Here is a 26,761-nt window from a genome sequence, read left to right as displayed (position 1 = left end):
TCATACAAGTCCACTCAGTTCTACTTCTTGTTCAGCCAATTGCTCAGACAATCAAGTTTGTTTACATGTATGGGAGATAATGCTGCCCGCTTCTTATTTACAATGCCACCTGTAAGTGAGAACAGACATTTGCGTAGCACTGTTTTAGCGGGTATTTTAAGGTATTTACATAAGAACACAAGAACCGCCATACTGGGTCAGACCAAAGGTCCATCTAGCCCAGTATCCTGTCATCTGACAGTGGCCAATGCCAGATGCCCCAGAGGGAATGAACAGAACAGGAAACACTGCTCTACAGCCAAAATGCTTCTGAAATAAATGTAGTCAAACTTTACTAATTCTGGGTCACTGAGAACGAAAATGATGCTGAAAATTGTTGATTGGCTCTAGTTTTCAAGATATGCTATTGGGTCAGTATATATGACCCTTGACTTGGGAATGGCGGAGGATAAGTGAGTTATAAAGGGAAGGGATCTCAATTTAAACCAGAAATGACTAAAATACATCTTTGACTGGATCTATGAATAAATCTATGACTGGGTTTGGACAGTACTTGCTTTTTAGGCAAAACAATGAATGATGCAATCTGAAGCTGGTATTGCGTCATACATTATATGAATTGCATCATGTTATTCCTAGAAGTCATGGATGATGCAATCATAACGAAGCTTACATCACTCTGCTGAGCAAATTGCCCTATATCAGCTCTAGAAATCATACAGTGTCGTGCTCTCTTATTTGTCAGTGTTTGATTTTGCAAAGGGACACATTTCTGTTTAGCCAAAGTGAGCAGAGATGCCTTGTACTTATGTGAACAGTGCAGATAACTTCTGCTATGTTTGTGGTGAAGTGACTTTTGCATCACAAAAGCGCAGTATAACCACTATGGTTAAGAAAGCCTATCACTTTTATTTTGGCTTCAAAATTGGAGATCAGGACAAGAGGTGCACCCCACACATATGCTGCAACACTTGTGCAACAAATCTTCGCCAGTGTTTGAACAGGAAAAGGAAATCTATGCCTTTTGCAGTGCCAATGATTTGGAGAGAGCCAACAGATCATACCAGCAATTGTTACTTCTGCATGGTGCCTCCAGTTGGGAAAGGTTTGTCAAAAAAGAAAAAGTGGACTGTGCATTATCCAAACATTCCATCAGCTATATGTCCAGTACCCCACAGAGAAGGACTGCCGGTTCCTGATGCACCAGAATCATTCTCACTTGAGTCAGACGAGGAAGAGGAAGAGGATGAATCTTCTGGTCCTGAACCATCAACGTCACAGGACCCACATTTTCTCCCCTCCTCCTCCTCTGAACCACACCTCATAACACAAGGTGAACTGAATGACCTTGTCAGGGATTTGGAACTACCCAAGAGTAAGGCAGAGCTGTTGGGCTCCAGACTACAACAGTGGAATCTCCTGGCAGGTGATGTTAGGGTTTCCATGTTCCGTGACCGTCAAAAGGATCTTGTCCCATTCTTCTTCATGGAAGGTGATCTTGTAGCCTGCAACAACATCGATGGTGTGATGGCAGCCCTCAACATCGTTCACGATCCAGATGAGTGGAGACTGTTCATTGATTCATCGAAGACGAGTCTTAAAGCTGTTTTACTGCATAATGGCAATGTTTTGCCATCAATTCCAGTTGGTCATGCAGTCCATATGAAGGAAACCTATGACAACATGAAACAACTTTTGAGGTGCATAAACTATGACCAACATCAGTGGCAGCTTTGTGCGATTTGAAGGTTGTTGCTCTCTTGCTTGGTCTGCAGACTGGATACACAAAGTACTGCTGTTTTCTCTGCGAATGGGATAGTCGTGCAAGAGATTCACACTACATCAAGAAAGACTGGCCACTCCGACAGTCATTGGAGCCTGGGAGGAAAAGTGTTCAGCATCCACCATTTGTTGAACCAAGGAAGATTTTGTTACCACCCTTACACATCAAGCTGGGTCTGATGAAGAACTTTGTCAAGGCCAACTTTTGTCAAGACAAAACACAAGCAGCTTTCAAGTACTTCCGTGGAAAATTTCCAAGGTTAAGTGAAGCTAAGATAAAGGAACGTGTCTTTGTTGGTCCTCAGATTCGTGAACTTCTTCGAGATGATGCATTTGACCATGCACTGCGTGGCAAGGAAAAGACAGCATGGAAAGCCTTCCAGGTAGTGGCAATAAATTTTCTCGGAAACAACAAGGCAGACAACTACAGGTTGTTGGCGGAAAACCTCCTCAAGACATACAAAAGCCTTGGTTGCAACATGTCACTAAAGATACATTTTTTGCACTCTCATCTAGATTTTTTCCACCAAACTGCGGAGCAGTGAGCGACGAGCACGGCGAGCGATTTCACCAGGACATTGCAACAATGGAGAAATGCTATCAGGGCAAATGGAGCCCATCAATGCTTGCAGACTATTGCTGGACAGTGACAAGAGATACTCCATTTAATGAATACAAGAGACAAGCCAAGAAGCGCCGAGTAGACACTGAATAGGACTAAACTATGTACATAATAGTTTTTTGCCTTTTGTTTCATAATAAATGTTATTTATATAACCCTTTTGCTGATTTTTAAAGTGTTACATAAACAGGACAGGTGAAATATTATCATGTAAAGCAACCATAAACACATGAAAAGACCTAGGTTTACAATGTATGATTAAAACTCTACTATCTACACAATATACATAGACATCAAATGTAAAAACTTAAATATTTTAGAAACAGTAGCCAATCAGTTGTTTTAATTGTCATATTTGAATTCAGCACATCAAAATACATAATAAATAGCACATTTTATCTCTGAAGCAGACGACTTCTCAAAAATTGTAGACCAGTGTAATCATCAAGTGATCCATCCCCTGTCACCTATTCCCAGCTTCTGACAAAAATGGCAGATATGGCAGCTATGCTAAACATTCATATGTCCCTTCATGCTTTGACTTGTAGGCTCTAAAGCAGTGGTGGGCAACCTGTGACCCATCAGGGTAAGGTGATTGTGGGCTGCGAGACATTTTGCTGATGTTGACTGTCCGCAGACATGGCCCCCCGCAGCTCTCAGTGGCTGCGGTTTGCCGTTCTCAGCCAATGGGAGCTGCGGGAAGCATGACACCATAACCAGAGCTAGCTCAGAAGCCAAAACACAAAACTACTCTAGGTTATGGAGAAGGGTTTACCTTTTGGGACCTTGCTTGCTCGAATTCTCTTGCAATATCACTGAATACAGGCTGAGGAGAACGTAATGGGCTGGACACACAGCAAAAGCATTGCAGTCAGACTTTAGGTGCATAAGGCACTTCAAGGTGGAAAGGTTTATTTGTGTATTTTAATTTTTGTTGTTTAAAGGCTCAATTAGCATTCCAAGAACCACCGCTGAGCTCTGCCCATATCAGACAACTGTAGCTGTCAGCTCAGATTTTGTTTTTTGTTTTGTTTTGTTTTGTTAAGGTACCAGGGAATCAGTGATCTAACAGTCCCATAAGAGTTCTGACCCCCTACAAAAGCATTCCCAGCAATTGAAGCAAGAACAGACCATTTCTCTTTTTTCTGGAACTTGGGCTCCTACTGTCCAAGGACTCTTACCCGACCTTGGCAAACATCAGTCTTCTTCAGGGTGACCCTGTACTCAGTCATTGTTCAGGCTTTGCCTAGATGGCTCCCACCAGGGTAATCTCAAAAATATGGGCCGCAAGTACAAATCTCAGCCAAATTATACCCCTATGTCCCCAAATTATCTGAAGTTAATATGTAAATGTGGTGCTGCCTTGCTCAGTCCACGCCTCTTGGTCTCCAGCAGATGACAGCAGAGAGCTGACTCTGTTACCTTCCTTCTTCCCTAGGCTTCAGGCCACAGGGCTTACCGTACTGACTGACTTCTCTGAGTTTTTACAAGTCAAATTGTTAATTAGTTAGCGTTAAAATCAATTAAAAGTGAGTTTTTAAGAAATGCAGCACTTGGCTCATCTTTTCTTTGACTGATCGATCACAATAACAGAGTAAGACAGACATTTCTAGGTGGTTAAACCTCCTAGAAAAACATGCATAAACGATTTTGAAGAAATTAGATTGTAATTAAGTTAATTTATTAATGATTGATGTCTAATTGTTATAATTCCAGTCATGGATAACTCAGATCCTTCTTAAGTAGTCCCACTGTGATGGTTAGATACTACAGGGATGAGCAGCCATATATATTAAAAAAAAACCCAACTAGACAGTGATGTCAGAGGTAACAAAACCAATCAAACCTCTTCCTTTTTAGCTAATTTGCCTGCTATAATTCTATTGATGAAGTGGAGCAGTGGGGAGAGTGGGACGGTATCAAGAGTCCTCACCAGTACATTTTTTGGCTCCAACTATCAAGAGATTGGCCCCCAGTGGTGACTCCTCCTACAATTTTGTGTAGAATTATGGCTTGTGTAAAATGGGGACAGGCACACCTTCATCACCACTCCTATGAGGTCTGGGGAGGAGCTGAAGAGAAACAATAACTACACAGCCCGGCACTTTGCTATTTGTAAAGTCCTGTGTAGACTTATGGAACTTCGTTATTAGAAGAGAGGGTGTGAATAGAATAGCATAGCTAGAGAAATAGATACAAAAACAGAGAGAAAGGAAGAGAGGGATGGGGGAGTGAGAGAGGGAAAGTAGGAGAAAGAAACAGAAAGACAGACTGGGAGAAGGTGAAACAGGCAGAGGGAAAGTGTTGAGGGGAAAGGGAAAAACTTATTGGGGGACAGAGTGAGGTGGGAGAGACACAATGGAACTGCTCTCCTGGCTCGGGTCCCAGCTCCCATCCTTCTGGAACAGCTTCACAACACTTGGCCTCTCTTTTGCTGTCTTTATCCTGCTTTTCGATCATATGAAGCGCAGAAAGAGATGGAACAACTATCCCCCGGGTCCTGTCTCCTTCCCTTTCGTTGGGAACTTGCTGCAGGTCAATTTCCAATGTCCTCGCCTTGCTTTAACTGAGGTAAGTGCCAGAGGGACAGATGCCTTTCACTGACTGGCAGAGAGGGTTGGTGAATAACACCCATGCCAGAGGAGTTTCCGGTTGGCAGCTGAAGTGCATTTCTTATTTACTGGATTGCAGGAAGATTTCAATCTATAAAAGGAGAAAAAGTTAAACAGAATAAAAGCAAAGCAAAAAAGCATTTTACATTTACATCGTGAGCTTGTGACATCCCCCTCTCACTGTAATCAGTGTAGGTGGTTGGTTAATTGTTGATCAGTCATACACTAAGGAACTGTGTGTACATCGAGATTATAAATCAGTTTGTTAATATAAAGAAAGCATTGACACTAGTTTACATTACTCTCATGGTTGAGAAAGCAGCTATGTAAGTGCTTTGTTCTTCATTTGGGCCCTTAAACTAGGACTTGGACACACCCTCCCAAGGGGTGTGTGTAAATTGGAGAATTACATCACTTTAGCAATGGTTCCCATACACAGCTGTACAGTAGAGCTGGTGGGAATGTTTTCATTGAACCAGTTTTTAGACTACAAATGCTGGTTTTGATGGCTATTCCCGGGGGTGGCCTTTTGAAAGGAAAATTTGTTCACTTTGGAAAATGTTTGTTTCGGAGTTCTTCATTTTTAATTATTTTTATATTATTTCGTAACACATCAGTAGCAGTGCTATTCAGAGCACTATTACCACTGACATGTTGTTATGGATAAAATGTAATACTATACAAATAAAAAAGCCCCACGTAACAAAACACCATTAGAATCCAAACTTCCAGATTTCAAAATGACATTTGAAACAAAAACTTTCCAAAACAGAACTTTTTTTGGAAATTTCAATGTCTGGAAGTTTGTTTTCATTCTGATTCTAACTGGAAACAAATGTCAAAATGTCAAAATTTCCCGCTGACTGGAAATTGAGTTTTGATCAGCACGAATGGACAGTTGAGTATTGGTGCAGTGAGACAGTACTTTGAAACCCAACAATGTTCTTTACGGACAAATAGCAGCTGGAAAATTAAGGTGGCAGGGGAGAGGGACGCTGATTGCCTTCCCACCCAAATCCGCACGTCACAATATGAAAACGTGGTATTGAGCTAGATCCCTCCTACCGGGTTTGGGCATAGTCCCTCTTGGGTCTACAGCCTTGCAGGGATTAAGCACTCTGCAGTCAAAGCCCCTGTGCTCTCTGCCTTCCACAGACTATGCTATAGTGTCTCTCATTTTAAGCTACAGCCTTTGTAGCTGTTTTTTCTCTTTAAACCTGTTTTTCTTTTTTTCTCATTTCCCTTTTACTTGACAGCCCAGTGAGAAGTTTGGAAAGATCTTCTCTCTTCAGGTTGGATGGAAAAATGTGGTCCTGCTGAATGGGTTAGAAGCTGTAAAGGAAGCATTGGTCCAGAGATCAGAAGACTTTGCTGATCGACCATCCTTTTCTTTATTTGACCATATGGGCTATAGAAAAAACTGTGAAGGCAAGTGTCCCTCATAGTCCAGGGCAAATTTCTCATCTCCCCCATGCACATGAGTTCTTGGGGAGCACAAACAACATGGCTCTGCCTTCAGGGTACATTATGGGTCTGTGGGTGTATATACATGCACACACACAGTGTGCACATACAGACACCATTGCCCTCTGCAGGATGGACTGATTACTAATCTGGTTGTTACAGGTGAGTAGAAACTGGTTTACAGCCTGAGACTGGGCTTCTCTCCAGCTGCCCCAGACTGCTGGTGTCACAACATTGCCTTTCAGCAAAATGGATGCTACCAGCAAGAGACTCAAAGGCTAGCTGGCATTATAAAATTTATTTGAAAACCTGTTTCACAGAGAGCCCCTAGAGTCAGAAAAAATGGAAGTACCAGGTCTGGCCCATGGAGTAGTGTTGGGAACTGTTGCTCTAGCTCACACAGCTTCCCAAGGGACCCAAGCCCATTTCTCCCCACAAGTATCACCTTCATGAACCATGTGTACAGTGGCACAGTTAACGGGGAAATAAATTAACTAAAAAGAATAAATCAATGCAACAGAACCAACCCTTTTCCATTTATTACAGCAGGGGGGATGGGGGAGGAGAACAGGTGGCTATTTGACTAGTATTTCTTCAAAACCCTGCAGGGATAATGATGGCAAGGTATGGCCATGGCTGGAAGGAGCTGAGGAGATTCACACTCTCCACCTTGAGGAATTTTGGGCTGGGGAAGAAATCCCTGGACCAGCGTGTGACTGAGGAAGCTGGATGTCTATGCTCTGCGTTCAGTTCTAAAGATGGTATGTTTGGGAGATTGGAAACTCTCATATCTCTAGTCATAAAGCGGGGGGGGGGGGGGCTCTCAAGAGTAGGGTACATGGAGCTAGAAGGAAGAGCAATTCTAGAGGAGGAGGAGGAGAGGTTTGCATGTGGAGATGATCCAGCCATTGTGGAGGGGATTCAGCTAAATAGGTGCAGTGTATTTCCCACTTCCTGTGGTGTTAGATGGTCTCCCCATGTAGCAGCAGGCTGAGATCCTGGGGTGCCTCCTAATCTCTCGGGTTGGTTCCTGTATCTTTTTCAGGCCATCCTTTCAATCCACGCTTCCTCATAAACAGTGCCGTCGGCAATGTGATGTGCTCCCTCACTTTTGGCAACCGCTTTGAGTACAACAACGAGAAATTCCAGAGGATGCTACACCTGATAGAGGAGGCTTTCAATATAGGAGCTGGAATCATGTCCCAGGTAGCCCACAAGAATCTGATTGTCAGTAAAACTGAAACCTCTTGGTTGCCTGGGTGGGTCCGAGGGGGATGAAGAGCTCACGCTCCGTACAGTGTTTTAGACAAAGGTGCCATGGTGCTTTTGATGCAGGGATTATGAACCAGTTTGGATAATACAGAAATCTCCTGAAACCTGGCTAGGGTTTGCACATGGCTATTTCTCTTGTGTTCCTCTGCATGTTCTAGAGGCAGCTGAGGCAGGAAGTGGGACTGCCGAAATGCCTGGAGATAGCCTGGTCTCTTAGGCTTTGTCTGCACTGGCAAGTGAAAGACAAAACTTTTGTCATTCAGAGGTGTTAACAAAACACCCCCGCAAAAGACAAAAGTTTTGTCAACGACAAGCACTAGTGTGAACAGCACTTTGTCGGCAGCAGCACTCTCCTGCCGACAACACTAATGCCGTTCTTTGGGGATGGAAGCTTTTTGTCGTCAGGAGATCTCTCTTCCACCGACAAACAGTGGCTACACTGAGTGCCTTTTAGCGGCTCGGCTGTAGCGGCACAGCCGTGTCACTCAAAGCTGCATAGTGTAGACATAGCCTTAGTATTTCTTGGTAAACAAGAAACATGTACAGGAAATTTTTCTAAGGAAGGCTTGTTATTGGGAGATTTCCAGCCCAGTTTTGATGAACTGATGGACTGGGATAGTTTAGAGATGTTTCCTAATTTGTAAGTGTTTTTCTGAACAGAACATCTAAGACTTAAAAAACCAACAATAACAACAAAGCCAACCCCAGACTTTAATGGTTTTCAATACAGTAAGAGAACTCTGTGAATATCTTTAGGAAAGGAAGGCATCCAGAACCTCCCACCTTCTCCCAGCTGGGAGCACAAGTCCCTTTGCTCTATGTGATTTTTGCAAGAAGCTGTCAGACTGCATCTTACTACTATCTTCTATATGACACACACATTCTTACAAAAGAATTAACTATCCCATTAGTACAACCAAGATCAGGGAATGGCGAGTGAGAGACTTTCCTCTCCTCCAGAAAACCAGCTCTTCAAGGAAACTCCGCCCTTACAGGCCCTTGGCCATCACACTCAATAGATAGATCAGGAAAAAAAAGTATATGAGCCCAGCCCATAAGGGTCAGTGACATTTATCCTGAGTAAGGACTGCAGCATCAGGGCCAGTATTTGTAACATTTAAAATCTCCCCAGAGCCCTGAAACAATAAGAAAAGTCTCAACAGTAATCTTTTCCCAGCCCCCCACCCTTTCACTGTTCTCCTGTTGCTACTGTCATGCCGATAGGAGGCTAGGTAATAGCTCCATAACAGAATTGAGGAGGGTGTTTACTTCCAGGGGTGGTTAGTCAGATGGTTAACTTACATGCAGACAGTGTTGGTCACAACACATTGTGTTGCACGGTGGAGGGAACAAGGTAGGGAGCCTCAAAATGTTTACCCAATGTGAAGTGGGGGATCTGGCCTGTTGGGAACATTCCATCCCAGTTCCATCTCTTCCCCCACCGAATATCTGAGAACTGGCTTCCTGATCTAATGCTTTTCCTCTCCTGTCTCTTCCATCCTAGATTCTGGACATGATGCCTTGGTTGTTGTATATTCCTGGGCCCCATCATAACATCTTCCAACCCTATACTGATAGCTTTGACATCCTAAGGGAGATTGTGAAGGAGCACAAGGAGACTCGGGATCCAGGCTTTAGCAGAGACTTCATTGATGCTTTTCTGGAGGAGATAGAAAAGGTAGGAGGGGACAGACATGGATACTTGTGGGGTCATATTTTGCTGTTTGGATATGTGTGCTTGTGATGGAACAACCCATCAGTTATGCTGAGACCTGGATCCTGCAGGTCCTTTCACCCGAGTGCATGCAGCAGAGAGCACAAGGCTGTTGCTCTCCAGTGCAAGTAGGGACAGCATGCGGGCACACACATGCAGCAGCACTAGGTGAGTGGAATTAGATATTGAGATCCTCGTACACCTGCCCCCTTACACTCAAGGACACATGGAAAAGAAAAGTTCAGGGTGTCTAAGGAGGCCTTGATTTAAGCGTAACCTCAGCTCACAGATGCGGTGCTTGGTTATTTAACAATTCACCTTGTCTTACCTGCCTCTTATTTATCTCTGTTCCAATAGCACTTCACTCTCAGCGGAGTGGTATATGGCATGTATGAGAAAATGCCAATCAAAATGCAGTTCCAGGTAATTATTCACACTGAGGTAGCTCCTAAGATCCAAGTCAGGATCAAGGCCCCACTCTGCTGAGTGCTGTACAAATATGCAAGTAGACACCGTCCTGGCCCCGCAGACTTTAGAGTATAATTTGCTTTATTCTGTGCAATCCCTTTCCCATTATTTACTTGCCTATGTGTGGCAAAGCAGCCCTACCAATACTAGTGAAGTTTTAAACTCTCATTGGTCTTTGGGGGGTTTTCCTGTCAGCATGCATTCCTTACCCAACTGCAGAGAGAGACGTGGCAGGAAGGTGAGAGTGAAGTTGTGATGCCCAGTGATATGACCAAGTCCAACAGTGGCACTGTTGCTAAGTAAACACCAATGACACTATGAAAAGGGACAAAAATCCCACATCACTAATTATAGGACATGTACTGATATTGAAGAGTTGCCAGTAGCCTTCCCTGGGCTGGGTCTCATGGCTTATAAACTCATTCTTATTTTCTTTGACTTCTCTGCTGCTTTCACTGAATGACATTTCTGTCTGTAACCGTGCCTCAGTGGGCCACAACTGAGAATGCCAAACTCAGGACAAACTGCTGAGAACCAGGGCAAACATAACCCAAAACTGGTGGTTATTCTCCCATGAGATATACCAAACCAGCAACAAAAGTAAACTTCTGTTTTACCACCCTGGCTAACAGGAAGTCATAAAAGCGGCTTCCTTGGGCATTCCAGTTCTTATGTGACCACCAAAACACTGGATTTAAAGGTGAGTGGTTCTTTACAACCAGTCTCATTAATTAAAAGGTTCTTCTGATCCCAAAGGACCAGCCACACACCCAGGTTAATATATAACTCAGATTTTACCCAAAAATCACACTGATGCCAGTCCTTTAGTATCTAAAATCTAAAGGTTTATTTATAAAAAGAAAGAAAGGGAGAATTAAAATTGGTTAAAGGAATCAAATACATACAATAATTGCAAAGTTATTGGTTCAGGCTTGTAGCAATGATGGAATAAACTGCTGACTTACGTCAAGTCTTTGGCTGCCTACAAATTATCGGAAGGTCCTCAGTCCATTGGTTAGAATGCTCCCATTAGTATAGTCCATATTCCAGAAGTTTGGGCAGGAAAGAGGCTGGAGCAGGATAGAGTCTGGAGCCGGATAGAGGCAAAATGTAGGAGTTTCCAGGCGTTTTATCTCTTCTACCATGTGGAGGGAATTCCATTGCTCTTACTGTGGAGAATTACAGCAACAAGGTGGAGTTTGGAGTCACATAGGCAAGTCACATGTGCATGTACTTCGCCTAGTCACAGCAGGAAATTCCATTAAGTGTAGATGGACCTCTGCCATTGTCAGTTAAATGTTCTTTTGATGGGCCACTCCATTTGAATAGTCCCTCCAAGATGTGCTGGCTAACTACCTTATGGGCGGTACTGCAAGAGCACAGATTTGAAATCCAGGTATAGCGCCAAACTTATAACTTCAAATACAAAAATGATACATACATGCATGCAGATAGCAAAATCATAACCAGCAAACCATAACCTTTTCATAGACACCTCACTTGACAACCTTTGTACAAGATTTGCTGCAAATATATAACAGTGGTTGCAACAATGATATATATGGTCATATTTTAATCAGATAACGTCACACTGTCCTCCTTTGGTTTCTATGGTACTGTTTTTTCTTGGTTTTCCTCCTATTGGTTTCTCCCCAACTATTCCTTCAGAATCATAGAATCATAGAATCATAGAATATCAGAGTTGGAAGGGACCTCAAGAGGTCATCTAGTCCAACCCCCTGCTCAAAGCAGGACCAATTCCCAGCTAAATCATCCCAGCCAGGGCTTTGTCAAGCCGGGCCTTAAAAACCTCCAAGGAAGGAGACTCCACCACCTCCCTAGGTAACGCATTCCAGTGTTTCACCACCCTCCTAGTGAAATAGTTTTTCCTGATATCCAACCTGGACCTCCCCCACTGCAACTTGAGACCATTGCTCCTTGTTCTGTCATCTGCCACCACTGAGAACAGCCGAGCTCCATCCTCTTTGGAACCCCCCTTCAGGTAGTTGAAGGCTGCTATCAAATCCCCCCTCATTCTTCTCTTCTGGAGACTAAACAATCCCAGTTCTCTCAGCCTCTCCTCATAAGTCATGTGCTCCAGACCCCTAATCATTTTTGTTGCCCTCCGCTGGACTCTTTCCAATTTTTCCACATCCTTCTTGTAGTGTGGGGACCAAAACTGGACACAGTATTCCAGATGAGGCCTCACCAATGTCGAATAAAGGGGAACGATCACGTTCCTCGATCTGCTGGCAATGCCCCTACTTATACAGCCCAAAATGCCGTTAGCCTTCTTGGCAACAAGAGCACACTGTTGACTCATATCCAGCTTCTCGTCCACTGTGACCCCTAGGTCCTTTTCAGCAGAACTGCTACCTAGCCATTCGGTCCCTAGTCTGTAGCAGTGCATGGGATTCTTCCGTCCTAAGTGCAGGACTCTGCACTTGTCCTTGTTGAACCTCATCAGGTTTTTTTCTGCCCAATCCTCTAATTTGTCTAGGTCCCTCTGTATCCGATCCCTACCCTCTAGTGTATCTACCACGCCTCCTAGTTTAGTGTCATCTGCAAACTTGCTGAGAGTGCAGTCCACACCATCCTCCAGATCATTAATAAAGATATTAAACAAAACCAGCCCCAGGACCGACCCTTGGGGCACTCCACTTGAAACCGGCTGCCAACTAGACATGGAGCCATTGATCACTACCCGTTGAACCCGACGATCTAGCCAGCTTTCTATCCACCTTACAGTCCATTCATCCAGCCCATACTTCTTTAACTTGGTGGCAAGAATACTGTGGGAGACAGTATCAAAAGCTTTGCTAAAGTCAAGAAATAACACATCCACTGCTTTCCCCTCATCCACAGAGCCAGTTATCTCATCATAGAAGGCAATTAGGTTAGTCAGGCACGACTTCCCCTTCGTGAATCCATGCTGACTGTTCCTGATCACTTTCCTCTCCTCTAAATGTTTCATAATTGATTCCTTGAGGACCTGCTCCATGATTTTTCCAGGGACTGAGGTGAGGCTGACTGGCCTGTAGTTCCCCGGATCCTCCTTCTTCCCTTTTTTAAAGATGGGCACTACATTAGCCTTTTTCCAGTCATCTGGGACCTCCCCCGATCGCCATGAGTTTTCAAAAATAATGGCTAATGGCTCTGCAATCTCACCCGCCAACTCCTTTAGCACCCTCGGATGCAGCGCATCCGGCCCCATGGACTTGTGCACGTCCAGTTTTTCTAAATAGTCCCGAACCACTTCTTTCTCCACAGAGGGTTGGCCACCTTCTCCCCATGCTGTACTGCCCAGTGCAGCAATCTGGGAGCTGACCTTGTGCGTGAAGACAGAGGCAAAAAAATCATTGAGTACATTAGCTTTTTCCACATCCTCGGTCACTAGGTTGCCTCCCTCATTCAGTAAGGGGCCCACACTTTCCTTGATTTTCTTCTTGTTGCTAACATACCTGAAGAAACCCTTCTTGTTACTCTTAACATCTCTTGCTAACTGCAACTCCAAGTGTGATTTGGCCTTCCTGATTTCACTCCTGCACGCCTGAGCAATATTTTTATACTCCTCCCTGGTCATTTGTCCAATCTTCCACTCCTTATAAGCCTCTTTTTTGCGTTTAAGATCAGCAAGGATTTCACTGTTTAGCCAAGCTGGTCGCCTGCCATATTTACTATTCTTTCTACACATCGGGATGGTTTGTTCCTGCAACCTCAATAAGGATTCTTTAAAATACAGCCAGCTCTCCTGGACCCCTTTGCCCTTCATGTTATTCTCCCAGGGGATCCTGCCCATCTGTTCCCTGAGGGAGTCAAAGTCTGCTTTTCTGAAGTCCAGGGTCCGTATTCTGCTGCTCTCCTTTCTTCCTTGTGTCAGGATCCTGAACTCGACCATCTCATGGTCACTGCCTCCCAGGTTCCCATCCACTTTTGCTTCCCCTACTAGTTCTTCCCTGTTTGTGAGCAGCAGGTCAAGAAAAGCTTTGCCCCTAGTTGGTTCCTCCAGCACTTGCACCAGGAAATTGTCCCCTACACTTTCCAAAAATTTCCTGGATTGCCTGTGCACCGCTGTATTGCTCTCCCAGCAGATATCAGGGTGATTAAAGTCTCCCATGAGAACCAGGGCCTGTGATCTAGCAACTTCTGCTAGTTGCCAGAAGAAAGCCTCGTCCACCTCGTCCCCCTGGTCTGGTGGTCTATAGCAGACTCCAACCACGACATCACCCTTGTTGCTCACACTTCTCAACTTTATCCAGAGACTCTCAGGTTTTTCTGCAGTATCATACCGGAGCTCTGAGCAGTCATACTCCTCTCTTACATACAATGCAACTCCCCCACCTTTTCTGCCCTGCCTGTCCTTCCTGAACAGTTTATATCCATCCATGACAGTACTCCAGTCATGTGAGTTATCCCACCAAGTCTCTGTTATTCCAATCACATCATAGTTCCCTGACTGTGCCAGGACTTCCAGTTCTCCCTGCTTGTTTCCCAGGCTTCTTGCATTTGTGTATAGGCACTTAAGATAACTCAACGATCGTCCCTCTTTCTCAGCATGAGACAGGAGTCCTCCCCTGTTGCGCTCTCCTGCTTGTGCTTCCTCCCAGGATCCCATTTCCCCACTTACCTCAGGGCTTTGGTCTCCTTCCCCCGGTGAACCTAGTTTAAAGCCCTCCTCACTAGGTTAGCCAGCCTGCTGGTGAAGATGCTCTTCCCTCTCTTCGTTAGGTGGAGCCCGTCTCTGCCTAGCACTCCTTCTTCTTGGAACACCATCCCATGGTCGAAGAATCCAAAGCCTTCTCTCCGACACCACCTGCGTAGCCATTCGTTGACTTCCACGATTCGACGGTCTCTACCCCGGCCTTTTCCTTGCACAGGGAGGATGGACGAGAACACCACTTGCGCCTCAAACTCCTTTATCCTTCTTCCCAGAGCCACGTAGTCTGCAGTGATCCGCTCAAGGTCATTCTTGGCAGTATCATTGGTGCCCACGTGGAGAAGCAGGAAGGGGTAGCGATCCGAGGGCTTGATGAGTCTCGGCAGTCTCTCCGTCACATCGTGTATCCTAGCTCCTGGCAAGCAGCAGACCTCTCGGTTTTCCCGGTCAGGGCGGCAGATAGATGACTCAGTCCCCCTGAGGAGGGAGTCCCCGACCACCACCACCCTCCTCCTCCTCTTGGGAGTGGTGGTCGTGGAACCCCCATCCCTAGGACAGTGCATCTTTTGCCTTCCAATCGGTGGAGTCTCCTTCTGCTCCCTTCCCTCAGATGGGCCATCTAGTCCACTCTCCGCATTAGCACCTGTAGAGAGAACATGGAAACGATTCCTCACCTGTATCTCCATTGCTGGTGCATGGACGCTCCTCTTTCTTCTTCTGGAGGTCACATGCTGCCAAACCTCCTCACAATCCTTCTGTCCCTGCTGCGCCTGCTCTGAATCTTCAGAACATTGTGGCCGTAGAAACATCTCCTGACGTCTGTCCAGGAAATCTTCATTTTCCCTTATGCAACGCAGAGTTGATACTTGTTTCTCCAGCCCTCGAACCTTCTCCTCCAATATGGAGACCAGCTTGCATTTTGTGCACACAAAGTCGCTTCTGTCCTGCGGAAGAAAGACAAACATGGCACAACCTGTGCAGGTTACAACAGCTGATCGCTCACCTTCCATATCACCGTCCTCTTAGGAGCTTCCTCAACTGTTGCAGGAACTACTCGGAGAAACCTGCAGATGAAAGCCTCAGTGCGCTCTCCCTAGGCGAACTCCCAGGCCAACTCCCGCTGTTAGCCTCTGCTGTTCGCTGTTCAGCATTCCCTGTGGTGGATTCTCTTCTGCTCTTCCATTGTCTGTGGAAGTCATAAAGCCTGTGCCTTTACTCACTCCCTCTACAGTGTAACTCCGAGGAACTTTATCTGCTTTCACAATTGGAACTTTCATCTCAAGGCTGACAATCAGCAAACCTATCTCAGCTCTCCTGACCCATCTCTCGCTAAGGAGTCCTATACTACAGTCCTTCTGACATTTCTTCCTAGGTGACTTGTCTGCAACGTAAGTTTAACATAGCTAAAAATTAGATTCTTACTTTTTTCCCCAAACCCCTCTCCCATCTTCCTGCTCATCCAGGATCATAAAGTGAGGGTTATCTATGAACCCTTCCTCTCCTTCTCCTCATGCACACATCCAATTTCAAATCTGGCTGCTTCTTCCTCCACTCTACAGGTTCCTCCTTGTTTACCACATCACATTTAAATCTCTTGTCCTTGCCTTGAAAGTCTTACACAACCCACATTATATCTTGGACATAGTATCTTAATGCATCACCCCCATAACCTGTGGTCTTCCAATGATGGCTGTCTCAATGCCATGCTCATATAATTCCCCCACAGTTTTCTCTGTGTCTTCTTTCATGCCACCTCAGACCACTGAAACACCCTCCAAATTCTGGTCCACTAAGCCATTGCCTTCTCTTCATCCAAATCCCTTCTAAAGAGCCACTGTTTTCTTCTTGTCCACAAGAAGTAAGTCAATGATTTTAAGCTATTAAAATATCCTTATAATTTCCTTTGGACTTCCCATTGCATCCTGTCTATTCTGTAGCTCTTGCTTAGATTGTAAAACCTTAAAAGGACTGGCTCTGTCTGGGGGGGAGGGATAGCTCAGTGGTTTGAGCATTGGCCTGCTAAACCCAGGATTGTGAGCTCAATCCTTGAGGGGGCCACTTGGGGATCTAGGGGCAAAATCAGTACTTGGTCCTGCTAGTGAAGGCAGGGGGCTGGACTTGATGACCTTTCAAGGTCCCTTCCAGTTCTAGGAGATGGGATATCTCCATTTATTATTATTATTATTATTATTATTATTATTATTACCATGTGTCTGGGATACTTACTTCACTGAAATGGCCCCATAATACAGTCTTTTTAAACCTTATTTTGTGCTTCTATGAAATCTAAAATTATGAGCCTTGAAAGTAATGCAAAAATATTTCAAATTTCATTCCCATACTTCATGAAGCCTTAATGATTCTACCTTTGATCAATGTATGCATTTCCAGTTTGTTTAGCTCTTCTCAGTCAAGGAAGAATCTTGTAACTCGTTCATATTTTGAATTCTAATCCCTACTAAGAAGATTTTAAGTATTGTGGGCCCGTCTCCCCACTGCCCTATACCTTGTATAAACATATGCACCAGTTCAAAGGAAGTGTAAAATGCTACCATTCTGATCAGGCATCATCCTCCACTCTGCACGGGTGTCAATGATCGCACCAGGTGTGGGGCAATAGGGACTCAGACCCTTATGTCTGGAAAATGTGTTATACACCCAAATGTATGCTCCTAGGTAATAGGGTGAATTAAATAAAAAACAACAAACCCAAGTTATATGACAAGCCTATTTTTATTTCCTTCAGGCTAAAATGGATCCAGAGAGCACTTTCAATGAGGACAATCTGATCTTTACAGTTTTTGACCTGTTTGGTGCTGCCACTGAAACAACCACTGTAACCCTGTGCTGGGCACTGCTGTACATGCTTCGCTATCCTGATGTCCAAAGTAAGTGATGCAGTTTGGGAGGGCCAGGGCTTCCTCTCACCCTGCACCTCCCATTGACAAGTTTCCAGTATTTTTCTACTGATAGATGCTTTTGTCTTTTGGATGCGACCTCCTGGAGTACAGTCAGTAGCATTTACTATTGGACTGAACTACAGTAATGAGGAGGGGATAATTCCACACAATCATCATGGAGCATTATGTGCTGAGGGGGAAAGCCCCTGTTAAAGATCTCAGTATGTGTATAGAAACCCACTGCTACTGTTAAGTGCACCTTGTGTCTCCAACAGCTCCTTGCTAAGTTTTCTCTTTCTGGCCACAAATGCTCTAGTCAAGATTTCGGTAAATGACTAGTGATTTTGGGCAGCTCAGCTTTTGGGTGTTCAACCTGAGATACCTTAAAAGGACCTGATTTTCAGAGGGTGGCTACTTAGCACTTTCTGAAAATCAGGCCTCTTGTCAAAATGGACACCTACACATTATGTCGCTCACAAGCACTAGTCACTTTGGAAAATCTTGGCCCCTTTCACTTCCACCCTCGATCAACATTTGCCTCTACTGCATAGCCAGACTTTGCTCCCGAGTCCCAGTGCCCAGAGCTCTCTTATCAGATGACTTACAACAAGCCTGGATGTAACTTCAGGGATATATAGTAAGAAGCCTTTTCTCAACTCTTTACACAATTTCTTCTTGAAGAAACTATTTCTCCAACACATAAAAAGAGAGTCTGCACTCAGCTTAGTCCTAATACCACGTAGGACTTCATTCAAAAAGTAAGTATAGTTCAGACACTAAGTGTCACCACCATATAAATAAGTTCAACTGCTGAAGGGAAGGAATCAAACCAAAAACTAGCACTTTCCAAGGGGGATTTTAAAAATGAACAAGGCAGTCAAAAAGGCACTATAGTCAGAAGTGAGGATAGGGTAGGGTTGCTTAAGTAGCATCCTGGTTGTACAGGTATCTGTAAAAAATAAAATGGAAATCCCGCCCAAGTGATGCTAGTAGAAAGAAGGTAAAGAGGTAAACTATAACATGGAAATTAGGAGAGGCGAGAGGAAATGTAAAGAACTTATATCCAAAGACATGAAAACAAACACATTATTTCAGTATATCAGAAGCAGGATGTCTGGGAGAATTGGTTGGCCCACAGAACTACCAGGGAATAAAGGGAACAATCAAGGAGGATAAGGACATTAACAAGAAGCGAAATGGTTTCTTTATATCAGTCCTCACTACAACAGAGAACCTTTGGGGAGATGTCTACCTCTGCTATACATTTTCAGGTAGTGATCACAAGGCATAGTCAGAGATAGAATTAACAAAAAAAAGGTCCTGGAATAAATGGATACGTTTAAGTGCCACCAAGACCAGCTGGCTTACCTCCAAGAGATTCCAAGGACTTTAAGAATGAAGTGGCTGAGCTGCTAAGAAAATTGAGCTGTCTCAAATACCAAATACCATACTGGGGAAGCAAATATTGTAACGGTTGTTTAAAAAGCCTCTGGGGCTGGTCTCGGGAAATGCAGACCAGTGAACCGTCCTTCAGTACACACAAATTGATTGAAACAATAAACAGAGGTAACCATGAAACACTTTGATTCACTGACACATCTGTACAACTTCTCATAGGTACAACAACAGGAAAACAAAATGGATGGGGACCAGGTGGGAGAAATCCAGGTGGATTTTTCACACCCCCTGAGCGACATTGTTATACCGATATAGGTCTGTAGTCTAGACCTGGTCTTGGTGTTACACAGCCTCCTGCCAAAACAAGACCCCGTCCCTCCACACACACTCCTCAGCCACACCTCTGCTGGGGAGAGCTCTCTCTGGCCCCCTTTGTGCAGCCTCCTCTCTCCTCTCATGGTCCTCTCCCTCCTTCACTGCCCCACCCAGAAAGGTGAGCCTCCCTCCTCAAGCTAACTCACACCCACCTATTCCCTACTCCCTACTCTCCTTGTTCTCCTTCTCCCCACCCCCACCACCCTGGCTCTTTCCCCTGCTTCCTTCCCCAATCACGTCCCTCCCTCCCCTCCCCGCCCCCCCACCTCCTCCTGGGGCTTCTGAAATTCCGAGGCTTCCCAGTGCGGATTTTTCACACCTGTGAGTGAGGTAGTTATGCTGACTTGATTTCCTAGTGTACAGGCCTAAGTAGTGCTGCAGTCTCTGTGCTTCTGCCTTCGCCTGTAGGCTTGGCTGGCTGCAGCACAGCAGTTTGTAATATTTACACTGGTACAGCCCTGAGCACAGTGTGAAGGAAGAGGCTAAAAATGGTTATGTGCAGGGGGGCGTTAAGAGGAGGTGGGCAGCAGCAGAAGGGCACATCTTAAGGGAAAGATGACAAGCTTTTGCATTTTGAACTCCATGACAGAGGGCACCATGGTGGGGAGGACAACATCCTGGAGGGAGGTATCCCCCCGCACTCCCCACAGCGGTTGTCCCTGTGTCTGTTATGGAAATTGTGCCTCTGCAGTCTACTAGAATTCTTCACGTGTCAACAAAACAGTAGCCAGTGTAAGTGTCTAATATAGACATAACTCATAGAAACTTATTTACATTGACTATGTGTTACCTGTTTCTTGGCTGGGAATACCTATTAGTGCCAAATATAAAGGGTTGATAGAGGGTCTCTTTAGAAGAGAAGTTAATGGGAATGTTTCAGCTGATTTCAGTGGTAACTGGATCAGACCCATAATAGTCTACTCTGTTATACTCCTTGCTATATAAAGTGTTTCTATATTTCCAGGAAGAGTCCATGAGGAAATTGATAAGGTGATTGGCAGGGATAGGTCACCTGATATAGAGGACCAAGTGAACTTGCCTTACACCAATGCTGTGATCTATGAAACTCAGCGTTATTGTGATGTTGTTTTTGCTGGAGTGCCTCGCACGACGTACCGGGACACCGAAGTTCAAGGCTTTTTCATCCCTAAGGTACAGCAATTGTGACCCCTGGAAAATTAATGCAGCCCAGATGCAGATTGCTAAGGGATATTGCTAGGATACGTAGTTACTTAGTCCTAGGCTGGTTATGTAGCGTGCTATTCTAAAGGACTTGAACCTCACTGAGAGCTGTATTTCTACCAGTAGATCCAACTGTATAGATTCAACTGAATCTCATCATACAGAATTCATTTGCTTGAAAGTTTAGGGAGATCTGGAGTGGGAGAAAATTTTGTCCTGATAAAATCATTGGAAATCTCATTTACATATACAAACCTTGTTATATTGATAGGCCTTTTCCAATGAAAAGTTGTGCCATTATCTGATTAATAGGGCAACAGAAAACTGCCTGGCTTCTACAGATGATAGTAAAAGGAAGCATAAGGTAAAGTTGACAATGGCTTATATTCTCCTGAAATAACCTGTTTTGTTTTGTTTTGGGGGCGTTAATGGGAATGTTTAGGGCACCACCATCATTGCAGTTTTGTCCTCGGTGCTGAAGGATGAAACCGTTTGGGAGAAACCCCACGAGTTCTACCCAGAGCACTTCCTGGATGCAGATGGGCAGTTTGTGAAGCGAGAGGCCTTCCTGCCTTTCTCTGCAGGTAAATCCAAGGGCAGAGCAGTGGGTGAGGCCGTCCCTGTGGAAAGGAGGCACAGATGTTTTTATCTTTAAAGACAGGTTTCAGAGTAGCAGCCGTGTTAGTCTGTATCCGCAAAAAGAAGAACAGGAGTACTTGTGGCACCTTAGAGACTAACAAATTTATTAGAGCATAAGCTTTCGTGGACTACAGCCCACTTCGGATGCATCCGAAGAAGTGGGCTGTAGTCCACGAAAGCTTATGCTCTAATAAATTTGTTAGTCTCTAAGGTGCCACAAGTACTCCTGTTCTTCTTTTATCTTTATAATGAATAAAGGGCATCAGTTCTCATGCTGCAGGGCACAAGTCAAATATTAACTGTTCATTATGGGGCTTCTTGGACCTACCTCAGAATTCTCTGGTACTGGTCACGATCAGGGAGAGGATGCTGGACTAGATGGAGCATAGGTCTGTTCCAGTAAGGCAATATGTGCATTCATGTCTTTTAGGAATTAGATGTTTGCAGTTGTCAATGATATATGGCAGAGTGGGGAAGTGGGGCAGATCCTTTGATTCAATTCATTGTTCATGGGGTGGGAGTCCTGCTCCCAGTGACTTAGAATCATAAACATTCAGGGCTGGAATGGAACTCAAGAAGCCATCAAGTCCAGCCCCCTGCGCTGAGGCAAGACCAACTACCCTGACAGGTGTTTGTTCAACTTGTTTTTAAACACTTCCAGTGACGGGGACCCAGGGCGCTGGGGATAGGGGACATGGTCCCACTTTTTACCAGATGTAAGGTCAAGCAACGGGGGAGGGGGTGGAGAGGAGCGAGAAGGGGCGGGGCCTCAGGGGAATGGGTGGTACGAGGGCAGGAGTTTGGGGAGAAGGGGCGGCACAGGGGTGGGGCTCCCATGGGGAAAGGGCAGCGTGGGGGGCCAGGGTCTCAGGGGAAAGGGCCGTGCAGGGGCAGGGCCACAGTTCGGGCGCTGGTGGTCCCCACACTTTTAAGGCTCTTCTGCCGCTCCTGGTAGGGACTCCTTGACCTCCCTTGGAATTACACTCGAGCTCGAAAGGTTTTCCTAATATCTAACCTAAACCTCTCTTGCTGTAGCTTAAACCCATTACTGCTTGTCCTACCTTCTGTGGACATGGAGAACAATTGATCACCGTCCTTTTTATAATAGCCCTTAACAGATTTGAAGACTGTTATCAGGTTGGCACTTGGTCTTCTTTTCTCAAGACTATACAAGCCCAGATTTTTCAACTTTTCCTCACAGGTCAGGTTTTCTAAACTTTTGATTATTTTTGTTGCTCTCCTCTGGACTCTTTCCAGTTTGCCCACATCTCTCCTAAATTGTGGTGCCCAGAACTGGACACAGTACTTCAGCTGAGGCCTCACCAGTGCTGAGTAGAGTGGGACAATTACCTCCTGTGTCTTACATACAACTCTCCTGTTAATACACCCCAGAATCATATTAGCCTTTTTTGCAGCTACATCATATTTACGACTCCTACTCAGTTTGTGATCCACTGTAACCCATAGACCAGGGGTGGCCAAACTTACTGACCCTCCGAGCCACATACGACAATCTTCAGAAGTTTCAGCCCCACTCCTGCTGATGCCCCGAGCCCCAGCCTGCACACCCTGTGGGGAGAAGCCCCAAGACCCCCCTTCTCTCTGGGCAGAAGCTCCTGCCCCAGAACCCCACTGCAAGGAAGAGATCCTGAACTCCCCCCTGCAGTCTGGCAGGTGGAGAATGGGGGGGGGGAGTTGTGGGAGGCTCAACGAGCTGCACTTTAACTGTAAAAGAGCCACATGTGTCTCACGAGCCATGGTATAGCCACCCTTGTCATAGATCCGTTCCAGCAATACTACCACCTAGACAGTTATTCCCATTTTGTAGTTTTGCATTTGATTTTTCCTTCCTAAGTGAAGTACTTTGCACTTGTCGTCATTGAATTTCATCTTGCTGAATTCAGATTAATTCTCCAAATTGTCAAGATCATTTTGAATTTTAAACTTGCCCTTCAAAGTGCTTACAACCCCTCCCAGCTTGGTGTCATCTGCAGATTTTACAAGCATACTCTCTACTCTATTATCCAAGTCATTAAGGAAAATATTGAATAGACCGGACCCAAGACTGACTGCTGCAGGACCCCACTAGATATGCCCTCCCAATATGACAGCAAACCATTGATAATTACTGACTAAGTATGGTCTTTCAACCAGTTGTGCACCCGCTTTATAGTAAATTCATCTAGACCACATTTCTCTAGTTTGCTTATAAGAATGTCACATGGAACTGTAAAAAGAAGAACAGGAGTACTTGTGGCACCTTAGAGACTAACAAATTTATTAGAGCATAAGCTTTCGTGGACTACAGCCCACTTCTTCGGATGCATCCGAAGCTTATGCTCTAATAAATTTGTTAGTCTCTAAGGTGCCACAAGTACTCCTGTTCTTCTTTTTGCAGATACAGACTAACACGGCTGTTACTCTGAAACATGGAACTGTGTCAAAAGCCTTACTAAAATCAAGATATATCACATCTACTGCTTTCTCCCTATCCACTAGGCCAGTAATCCTATCAAAGAAGGAAATTAAGTTGGTTTGCCATGATTTGTTTTTGACAAATCCATGCTGACTATTCCTTATAACGCTATTATCCTCTAATTAAACTAATTGTTTAATTAGTTGCTCTAGTATCTTTCCAGGTATCAAAGATACTTACCATTTTGTTTTTGGGGTCTCCCTCTTTCTCCTTCCTCACTCTCTCTTTTACAGGTCGTCGCATGTGTCTGGGGGAGCAGCTGGCCAGGAAGGAGCTCTTTCTCTTCTTCACAACCCTCCTGCAGCATTTCACTTTCCATATCCCTGAGGGTCAGCCCAGGCCACGGGATGACGGACGTTACATCCTCATACATTCCCCAGACTCCTACGAGCTGTGTGCCAGCCCCAGATAATGTGTTCCAGGCATGAGCTGCCAGATCTGCGTTGATCTGAGCTAAAGCTTCCACAGAAGAGCAATATAGGAAACACTTTTTTGAGATTGAAATAACTTTATCTAAGTGTTTTGAAGTTTGTAAAGAAATTATGGCAGAGACTTAACGACACATGAACTTTGGATTCAAGATGCCAACCAGAACAATCGATAATTAAAATATTTGATGTATTACTTAAGAAACAAACCCAACACAGCCAAAGCTATAGTGATAACTGGGAAAATGGAACACACTGGAAACCATATTGGAAAAATCATGGAACCAACAATATGTCAGAAGCCTCAGTTCGGCCCCTTTTCTTTTATACTGTATAGCTTCCCCCCCTTTCTCATACCTTTTTGTGTCTTCTTAGGTTATGAATGCTTCAGGGCAGGGAGCTCTCTTCTCACACATTTGCAAAGCTCCTAGCCCACTTTGGTGCCACATAAATAAGAACAAATTATAATAGTTTTAGAACTGATGCTAGCAGTCAAATGAGATTTCAGGATAAGGTGCGGAGATTAACCTCTATCATGTCACTATGTGCTGATCATTTTAAGATGCAACAGCAAATCTTACAGCACTCCCATTTAAAATCCCAAAGTCGATAAAATGGGAAACACTAAACAGAGCCATGCTGCCTATGTAACTCAACAGCTGTTATTTATAACATACTGGCTGGGATTGCTGTAGAGTCCAGGGGCAAATGTAATCCCTGTTTATAAGGTTACTGACTCCTCAGAAGTTAAACCACAGTTGAATTTGGGCCTAGATTTTTTGGGAACCTTTAGTGAGAATAAAACAATTTGGTCTTGGGCTGTCCTGCAAAAATCATTGGGTCAAATTCAGCCCTGAGGTAAGCAGATACAACGCCACTGGTTTAAATGGCGTTGCGCCTGCACATGCCATGCCTAACTTTGGCCCTTTGTGTCTGTTCCTTTACTTGGATTAAACAATGAACATCCAGCAACCAAAACCATCAATGTGAGGTTCACTATTGCAGCTCAGGAACAAAACGTAACTAATCCCAGGTATTGTTAAATAAAGCGTGTGGTAGCCTGACAAGGCATAAACTTACTAATATGAAACATGGGAACACGGCCAAAACTTTGCTGAATCTGATACGCAGACAGGTGAATCATCTAACTTATTATCCTTTGTACTATATATATTTCCTGTATAAATCTTAGTCATTTAATCCCTGTTTATTGTATTATTCTTTCTACTTGTGTGATGGTCTAACTGTAGTTTACTTAAAGGTCAACACTTCCCTTGCACTTTCTTTTTTTCTGTGACTCAAAAATATAAACTATAAATATATTAAAAAGCCAGACAGCACTTCCTATCGTCTTTGCATCATTCATAAAACACAGAGAAACCGGAACGAATATCCCCTTCCTCACTGTAGTCTTGAGAGGGGGGCTCTTTTGTCCCCTCATGAAGAGTAGCTAACATTGGATACATTAATAGCAGCCTACGGCATTGTCTGCCTAGGAAAGTTTTACCAGTTATACTGGTATAATTATATTGGTATGTAGAATTGTGCAAATAACTGACTTTTTCAGTTCTGTGGCCAAACCAAAAACTAACAAAAAATAAAATAAAATATTTGTTTCAGGTTGACCTAAGCAAAAATAAAAAAAAAAAATCATTCCAGGTCAAACAAAATATTTTATTTGACCTGAAACAAAATGTTTTGTTTCATTTGTGTGGTTTTTGTTTTTTTACATTTTTTATTAATAAAACGGAAGTAAAATTCTAAATGAAATGTTATTTTGAATCGAAAAAATAAAAATATTTTGACTTTTTCTGAAATTTTCTTTTCTTTTTCAGCTGAAACAATTTGGCACATTTGACACAAATTTGCTAGATGTTGCAATTTACCCAATTACGGATTTTTTGTAAAAAAAACCCCATCATCTAAAAAATTTAACTCAGCTCTACTGCTATAGTTAAACAGTATAGTTATACTGGTAAAAACCTCCATGTGGCTACCGTTTAACAGTGATGTTGTAGCCGGTTTTGACAGTGTCGGCTGTAATGGTGCAAATATGGAATATCTGTCAGGTAAGAGCCGTTTTTCAGAGGTTCATAGATTCCAAAGCTAGATGGGACCATTGTGCTCATCTAATCTTATCTCCTGTATAACATGAGCCAAAGAACGTCCCTGCTTGCTAACCTAGTGAGGAGGGCTTTAAACTAGGTTCGCCGGGGGATGGTGACCTAAGCCCAGAGGTAAGTGGGATACCAGGAGGAAACACAAGGAGGAGGGTGCAACCAGGCAGGCCTCCTGATTCATACTGAGAAAGGGCAATCAGCTAGTTACCTTACATGCCTGTACACCAACGCAAGAAGCTTGGGAAACAAGCCAGGAAGAATTGGAAGTCCTGGCACAGTCAAGGCACTATGATGTGATTGGAATAACAGAGACTTGATGGGGTAAGTCACATGGCTGGAGCACTGTCATGGATGGGTATAAACCAGGGGTCGGCAACCTACGGCACGTGTGCCAAACACAGAACGCGAGCCGATTCCGAGTGGCATGCTGCTGCCCACTGAGAGGAGGAGGAGGAGGGGCCGGAATCCACCACGTTGTGCGAAGAAAGGGGGGAGGAGGGAAGCTTGGCTGCCGCAGGATCAAGCTTCTGCCTCCTGTCCCCGCAGGGGAGAGCGGTGGGGAGGGGATCCCGTCCCCCCGCCCCACTCAGCCCCCCCACCCACCGCTCTCCCCTGCAGGGGCAGGAGGCAGAAGCTTGGTCCTGCGGCAGCC

The 26,761-nt window shown here is 44.5% G+C and overlaps 1 protein-coding gene across 1 annotated transcript; it reads left to right on the top strand.

The window, feature by feature from the left end:
- Positions 1-4,504: 4,504 nt before the first annotated feature.
- On the top strand, positions 4,505-25,244 carry LOC128830402 (cytochrome P450 2D15-like). Its single transcript, XM_054016222.1, has 9 exons — positions 4,505-4,975; positions 6,273-6,444; positions 7,089-7,241; positions 7,526-7,686; positions 9,257-9,430; positions 17,338-17,479; positions 20,229-20,416; positions 20,889-21,030; positions 23,795-25,244. Exons 1-9 carry the CDS (start codon positions 4,763-4,765, stop codon positions 23,971-23,973), a joined length of 1,524 nt encoding a protein of 507 aa, XP_053872197.1. The 5' UTR covers positions 4,505-4,762; the 3' UTR covers positions 23,974-25,244.
- The last annotated feature ends 1,517 nt before the right edge of the window (positions 25,245-26,761 follow it).

Source organism: Malaclemys terrapin, chromosome 1 (genome assembly GCF_027887155.1).
Source record: "Malaclemys terrapin pileata isolate rMalTer1 chromosome 1, rMalTer1.hap1, whole genome shotgun sequence".
NCBI classification, from domain to species: domain Eukaryota; kingdom Metazoa; phylum Chordata; order Testudines; family Emydidae; genus Malaclemys; species Malaclemys terrapin.
The sequence above is the reverse complement of the archived record's forward strand: the minus strand, read 5'-3'. Positions and strand labels throughout refer to the sequence as shown.